Source organism: Musa acuminata, chromosome BXJ2-5 (assembly GCF_036884655.1).
Source record: "Musa acuminata AAA Group cultivar baxijiao chromosome BXJ2-5, Cavendish_Baxijiao_AAA, whole genome shotgun sequence".
Lineage (NCBI taxonomy): Eukaryota > Viridiplantae > Streptophyta > Magnoliopsida > Zingiberales > Musaceae > Musa > Musa acuminata.
The window spans coordinates 32,035,368-32,043,052 of NC_088342.1; the positions used below are offsets into that span (position 1 = coordinate 32,035,368).

The following is a 7,685-nucleotide window of genomic DNA, read 5'->3' on the forward strand; positions in this document are numbered from 1 at the left end:
TCCACTCCTATAGATCTACATGGATTCAAGGATATACGATCTCCTTATGTAACACAACTATCTCATATGTGGTTTTCTATTTTGCGAGTTTTGTGCACTAATCTACGCACGATGATGAACATGTATTGAAAATTTTGGGGTTTTTATTTTATGTTCTTTCGCTACCCATGTGATGTCGGCCCTAGATTTTCACTTCATTAAGAATGAAGATGAGCCTTTTATATACAGGAAGGTAAGTGGGAGTGTTTAAGTGGGAGTGTTATCACATTCTTGGTACTATATATGGATAACATCCTGATCATTGAAAATGATATAGGAATTGTCTCCATAATACAAGCTTAGTTATCTAGATACTTCTCCGTGAAGGACTTAGAGGAAGCATCTTACTTCTTGGGGATTCAGATTTATAGTAATAGATCCAATAGGATGCTTGGTTTATGCTAATCTAGGTACATAGATACTATTGTAAAAAGGTTTTGTATGAAAAATTTCAAGAGAGCTCTTGTACCGATGAGGCATGGAATATCACTTTCTAGGAGTATGTCCCTAAAGACTCCTGTAGAAAGGACAAACATGGATAAGATATCCTATGTCTCAGTAATAGAGTCTATCATGTATATTATGCTATGTACCAAGCCTGTATATATGATGCTCTCCCATATTTCCCAATAGTATATTAGAGCCCTTGCGACTAAGGATTTCCATGTGTAATTCAAAAATAAAACAAAAACCAGTTTCTCAAAAGAGATGCTCCTAGCTCCCAAACCAAGCTTCACCACTTGAAGACTGAGATGCTCCTAGCAAATTGCCTCTCCCTACAAATTCGTTCGTCCTGACCACAATGCTTGCTCTCCACGTCAATCGAGAGGAATCATAAAAAAGGACTTGCACTTTTGATAAAGAATTGATTTGATCGACTCATATGATCTTTGTGTGTTAACATCTTACATATAATATTTTTAAATAGACTTGTAGTATTTTGATGGAATTATCAAAAATATTATAATCAATAATGAAAGTCTTATACATAGGGGATTAATCTGATTTGCTTGTAGACCAATCCATAAGATGTTCAAGGAGAAAAATTATAATATGTCATGTTAGATGTATTTCGAGGATTAAGAAAAGATGAGGGATGGCCTTAAGAAATTTGAAAATGAGGGGTACCTCCTTTAAAAAGTTTAAAAGGAGAGATTTTTTAAAAAAAATCACCATTATTTTTTTAAAAAATATATTATTAATTTATAGAAGAACAAAAAACACTCGAATCAAAGAGCAAATGACACACTCTTAGAATTAGAAAACATCCGAGAGGGCCACTCCCCTCTCTAAAAAAAAAAGAAAATTCATCTTCTTAGCATATTTGGACACTTCAATTTTCAATTAAAAAAATATTATATACATCAAAATTGTAGGTCCAAATACTATGCATAATATTTTAGATTGCTAAAAGGATGTTAGACTTCCTTCGTAATACTCTAATAAGAATTAGCTAACCATATTCGATATGCATGTCTAAACCCTTGTCTTGAAGTTCAACGAGCACAGCCCTCGCTTCATAATACAACACCTTCCCTCGGTTAAATCTTGTAACCGTTATGGTTGTACTCGGAAACTGCATTTGTGCACATAAGGGTCACATCATGTGGTGTAGTCAAATTAAATTTCTAACCATATTTCTAACCATATTTAACCATTAACCATGACCCCAAATGCAATTACCTCTAGGGGTGTTCAAACCATTAAGAATCAAACCGAACCAAACTATTTTTTTCGGTTCGACTTGGTTAAGGTAGCCTAAACCAAAACTGATTTGATTTTTTTGGTTCGATTATTTGATCGAATAACAAGCAGGAGCTGAAACAACTCAACCAGAAGATTTTGTTCTCTAATATTGGTGACTATAGACAACAAAGTATCGAGCAAAAGCCTCCTAGGGAGTTCATTTTCATGCAAATCACACAACAACCATTCAAGAACATATGGAAGATGTTCGTTCACCTTTCCACGAGGATAAGGGAGGAGTGTCGGACGTTCTCCATGTATTCATTGCAGCATCATACCTATCACCCTTCACAGCATCTGCCGAAGCATATGATTCAAGTTCAGCCATTTCCTCAGGTGTGAGTTTTACTGACAGTGCTCCAATATTCTGGTTAAAGTTTTCGATCTTGGTAGTGCCAGGTATAGGGCACACATCACTTCCTTGATGGTGAACCCAGGCCAATGCAAGTTGTGAAGGGGTGCATCCCTTCCTCTTGGCCATTTCGCTTACACGTTTGAAGATAAGTGCATTTTGAGCGAGATTCTCAGGCTGAAACCTAGGCATGAGCTGCACACATAATTCATCATTCAGAATATCATTAGACCAAAAAAAAAGAAAAGAAGTTTACTTTAAGATAAACATAACGAATTCAAAAGGACAATCCTACTGACACCACGGAATACAGCATCAATTAACATGAAATAAATGTTCCATTCAAGGTGATTGTAGTCATGGATGTTTAGTAGGCATTCACTAATGTGATTATAATCCCTTGTCTGGTTTGATATATCAAACATCTAGAGCCTGAATATGATAAGCTCAACTCTGTCAAAATCATCAACAACTTGAGCATTAAACACAAATATGATAATTTTCAACAGGAGGCTTTGACATAAACTACTGTGTTTCTTTTACTCTATGCATCATTAATCTAACCGATAAGCAAGCATATCACACTCCAATGACATCCTCCTGTTGATTGAATTATCATTAAAACATAAACTTCAACTTTTGCATGCAATAATGGTCAGCTGGTAACAATGGTCAGTAGTCCAGATGATTAGTAGTTTCAATAGTTGTTCATCACTTCTATTCTTGCATTCAAAAAAATTTCAACTTATAAGAGCATAAAAGGATTTTTATATCTTTTCCTAACTATAGTATATGGCCACCTTACGGAAATCATGTTCAGACAGAGTTTCAACCATCTTTGGTCCAGAAGAAAAGAAGCCCCCTCCCAGTGGACAGTATGCAACAATGCCTATACCGAGTTCTCTGGACAAAAAAAAAGTAAAAAATCAATATCACAATAGAATATTAAAATAGTGGTCTATATAAAAGATAAAGCTAATCAGCAAGCTCTACCTGCAAGTAGGAATTATAACTTCTTCGACATCTCTTGTCCACAAAGACCATTCCAGTTGCACGGCAGTTATTGGGTGAACAGCATGTGCCCTCCTGATTGTTGATGCAGAAGCCTCAGACAGTCCAATGTAGTTTATTTTTCCTTCTTCGACCAATTTCTTAAGTTCTCCCATCTAAAACAAAATAAAAGTTCAAAGGGGTACTTTGCTTAAATATACATAGAAAACAGGAAACTGACCTTATAAGTAAAACTAAGAACATTTACAAATATGAATTTAAGAGCCCATAGAGACATGGCATCTATGGCATAGAATGGCATAGATGAATAATTCCAAGCATAATTGTGGAATCTGAAAAATCAAAGTTTCATACTCATACTAATTCAATATTTTGGTCATTTTGCAGCAAGAGCATGATTCTGGGTAACATTCAACAATTTAAAAAAATCCTACAAGCAATGTATAAGAGGAACCTCCAACGAGCAGAAAGGCTGTTCTATGACTCACATTACTGATTTCAACAAAATAAGATTGGGTGGCCTGATTTAATCCATAACATTTTTAAATTGCTTGATTGGAAGAGAAACAATTTAAAGGTTCAGGAAAATAAAGTAGGATGAATAATTGTGATTTTGTTATGATCCCTTTATTTTCTGAGCTTTTGAATAATGTTTTGTTGAGTTTATTTAGTTCGATAAGAGTCGGATACAGATTTATTTAATATTTATTTATTATTAAGAGTCCAAGTCCTTGTGGACTCTGGCTAGAACTCTATAAATAGGGATATAACTATTTCTTTTCGGCAAGCAATGAAATATTATTCAGTCCTTTGACAAACCCTAGGAGGCCGATCCTCTCGAAGTGAAGTGATTATCCCCTTTCTTCTATGATAAAACCCTAGGGGTATCATTTGGTATCAAAGCAACGATCCTTGGCGTTCTTGCTATAATTCCTCACAACACTTCGCCGCAGTTATCATCATCTCAAAAAATAAAAATGTGAGAAGAGCGAGAAAGGGCCGCCGCAGCCACATTCCAGAGCGAGGCTTCGCCCTTGCTTCCGGCCAACGACCGCTACCGTCGTCGCTCTCCGGCCAACGACCACGCCATTGTTTCCCCGCCAGCGCCCGCGCTCCCCCCTCTCATTGCGCTGCAGTCGCCCTCCAACCGCTCACACCCTATCTCGCTCAAGCATGAAAGGGGCGCCTCATCCCACCTTCCACCGTAGACATCCTTAGCCGAGCCTTTGCTAGAGACGACGTTGCCAGCGTCCCGTCCCACCGCATCCCCGCAACCGCTTCCCGGCCAGAGTCCACCGTCGCCTGCCTCCCCTTGGATCACAGCCGCAGTCGCTTAACCATCCCTCCTCGTGGCAATCGAAACAAGGCAACCACGACCGCCGCAGCAACCGTTGTTTCCTCCTCTCTTCGCTACCGGCATCGACAACAATCACCTCCCAACCACGCCCTCAACACTACCTCGACCGACGCTCGCTTCCCAACCGTAACCCTCCTCCCCTTGGGTCGCAGCCGCTCACGGTGACATTTCCGCCCCTCAATCGCGCCTCATCCCGTCGATACTTCCCAGCCAGCGATTACTGCTTCCCCTTCTCCACCACCGCCACTGCTTCCCGAAAAGGGCAACTCATCGATTCCCAACCGCGCCACCATAGCTTTATCTTCAACAATCGTCGCCTACCAGCCTTGTCAACTCCGCCTTCCCCCCCTTGCCCTGCATCCTCTGCGATAGCCACCTGTTGCACCACCACAACCTCAACACCGGCTGCTCGGCGACCGCTCCCTTGGGTCATAGCAACTGCAGCCAACGCCGCTGCCTTCCGGCCCCCGACGGTCTCACCCCACACAATGATAGAAAAAGGGCAACAACTTTTCCTCCTCGTAGACCGCAGAAAGCCTTTTCGCTGCCCTCGGCATCGACAGTACTGATGCCCTTGACCAAACATCATAAACATGGGGATTACATATTTGCAATCTTATACAATGGCTACTGATAACTTAACGAAAGCACAAATTAAAGCATTGAAAACCAAAATTGAGAACTTTGTAATCTTATGCAATGGCTATTGGAGAACTTTAGCAAGTTTCAACAAGGTGAAAGTTAAATTTCTACGTTGAATAGATCTGGAGATATAGGAAAATGGCTCCAAGAATATGACACAAGATACCCACATGTTAAGGTAGAATTTCCAAGATGAGAAGATGGGGATCCGACCAGTTGGATCTCTAGGGCACAAATTTTTTTTCGTTTTCACAAAATCCCAAAAGAATCCAAAGTAGAAATAGTCTCAATCTAACTATATGGAGATGCAATCCAGTGGTATGATTGGTACAAAACTTACCACGAAGTTCCCTCGTAGGAGCAATTCAAAAGAGGGCTTCTTGTTCGCTTTGGACAATCTGAATATAAGAATGTTGATGGACAACTCACCAAAATTTGTTAGATTTCTACAGTATTAGAATATCAGACCAGGTTTGAACGATTATCAAATCAAGTCAGAGATTGATCTTAACGACAACTGGTGGGTACATTCATTGAAGGACTTAATCCAGATATTCGGTGTGAAGTTAAAGCTCATCAACCCCGCACTATGATCGTTGCAATATCATTTGCACGTTTACATGAGGAAAAATTTAACAAGGAAAATCATCGAAACAGAAGTGACAACAAACAGATGATTAGCAAGCCACTCGCCCCATCTGTTCCCAACCGGAACCCTAACACCCGAAGGTTAACCCGAGAAGAACTCAAGGAAATATCAACGAAGGGTGTGCGCTAGCATTGTGATGAAAAATAGAGTAGGGAGTACCAATGTAAACAAGAGCAACTTCTGATGATTGAACCAATTGGGGAGGAACCAGAAGCTAACAATGTGAACTTCGATCATGAAGGTATGGATTCTGATAATGATGTTGGACCTATTATACATACAGTGCATGCATTAGTTGGCTCCTCTAACTCGCAAGCTATGAAAGTTGGAGGAACTTTGGAATATCAGCATATTACAATTTTAATTGATACTAGTAGCACTAACAATTTTATGGACAATAAGGTTGTTGACCGATTGGCCTACCACATTGAAAACTATAACAAATTCGAAGTAAAGGTCGCTGATAGATGAATTTTAACTTGTGAAAGCAAATGTTCGAAGATAAAGTTGATTATACAAGGCCAAGAGTTGTTTGTGGACTTTTTTTTGCTACCCTTGGAAGACTTCGAAGTGGTGCTTAGAATTGAATGGCTATCAACCTTGGGTGATGTTTCGTGGAATTTTTCTAAACTAATCATGAAGTTTTTTTATTAATGGAAAACAGGTGATCCTAAAGGGAAGATGTGGAAGTAAAGTCACAACTGTCATTAGCCATCGGATGGAGAGAGTTTTTCAGAAGACTGCAACATCAAAAGGCCGACCTATTGCTTACACTATCAAGCAGTGGAGTCCGTACTTACTTGATCAACGGGTTGTGATACGTCGCAAATACCCTATGACTGAACTGCTGAAAGAGAAACTCTACGAGTTTGATGCTACTCAACCTAGAGGACAAGGCTGATTTGAAGGGGGAGGAATTGTTAGGATTCCCTTATTTTCTGAGCTTTTGAATAATGTTTTGTTGAGTTTATTTAATTCGATAAGAGACTGATAGAGGTTTATTTAATATTTATTTATTATTAAGAGTCCAAGTCCTAGTGGACTCTGGGTGGAACTCTATAAATAGAGATGTAACTGTTTCTTTTCGACAAGCAATAAAATATTATCTAATCCTTTGACAAACCTTACGAGGTTGATGCCTCGAAGTGATCAAAAAGGTCGATCCCCTCGAAGTGATCAAGAAGGTCGATCCCCTCGAAGTAATAATCCCCTTTCTTCTATGATAAAACACTAGGGGTCTTGTCAGATTTATCTATGAAATGCTATTCTCAAGACTGAAAAATAGTGGCCAACCTTCTTTAGCATAGTGGACCATCACATCCAAAAGAGATTTACAATAGGCACTAAACAAATACTTCCTTTAGCCATTCACTTCCATAAAAATCTTACTGCATGCCAGATTCTTGAGTGACACACCAGCTGCAGAATGTCAATTTTGATAGCAGTTGCATGAAATTAATGTCATTTAGTTATTGTCCATATAGAAATATCCAAGTGCCATCGATGTGTATACTAGGGGTCTACAGAAGAAGGTTCAATTCCAATCATCATGAACTGATAATCGCTTTATCTTTAGTTACTAATGTGGTTAGCTAAATGCTTTCAAGTTTTTGGTTTTAGTGTATTTGTAATTCCCATTGAGGCCGAACCTAGACCTGTGCCCGAGAGATAGCTGTCCATACACTAGTAAGGGATGTATGGATTCTCGACCAGGAACTGTTGCAACACAAATAGTTTTCACATGGCAGCAACCAAATATACGAGGGGAAAAGAAGATAGCGGAGATATTATACACCACAAGATAGGGTCATTCATCCAAAAGAAACAACTTGGGCTGCTATAGGAGGTGATCTATGATGATATCAACAGTTAATATAGCAGATGATGGC

At 39.2% G+C, this 7,685-nt stretch overlaps 1 protein-coding gene across 1 annotated transcript; it reads right to left on the reverse strand.

The window, feature by feature from the left end:
- Window positions 1-1,918: 1,918 nt before the first annotated feature.
- On the reverse strand, window positions 1,919-3,327 carry LOC135612631 (probable aldo-keto reductase 2). Its single transcript, XM_065109150.1, has 3 exons — window positions 3,131-3,327; window positions 2,938-3,040; window positions 1,919-2,332 (listed from the first exon to the last, which is right to left on the reverse strand). The coding sequence occupies exons 1-3, from the start codon at window positions 3,301-3,303 to the stop codon at window positions 1,973-1,975; spliced, it is 636 nt and encodes a 211-aa protein (XP_064965222.1). The 5' UTR covers window positions 3,304-3,327; the 3' UTR covers window positions 1,919-1,972.
- Between the last annotated feature and the right edge of the window lie 4,358 nt (window positions 3,328-7,685).

What these genes read in the sequence shown, in the direction of transcription:
- LOC135612631 (XM_065109150.1), bottom strand. Translation starts at nt 3,303, where the DNA reads ATGGGAGAACTTAAGAAATTGGTCGAAGAAGGAAAAATAAACTACATT. An exon ending in GTTATAATTCCTACTTGCAG is followed by an intron (nt 3,041 to 3,130) that starts GTAGAGCTTGCT and finishes TTTTTTGTCCAG; the next exon opens with AGAACTCGGTATAGGCATTG. An exon ending in CTGAACATGATTTCCGTAAG is followed by an intron (nt 2,333 to 2,937) that starts GTGGCCATATAC and finishes TTATGTGTGCAG; the next exon opens with CTCATGCCTAGGTTTCAGCC.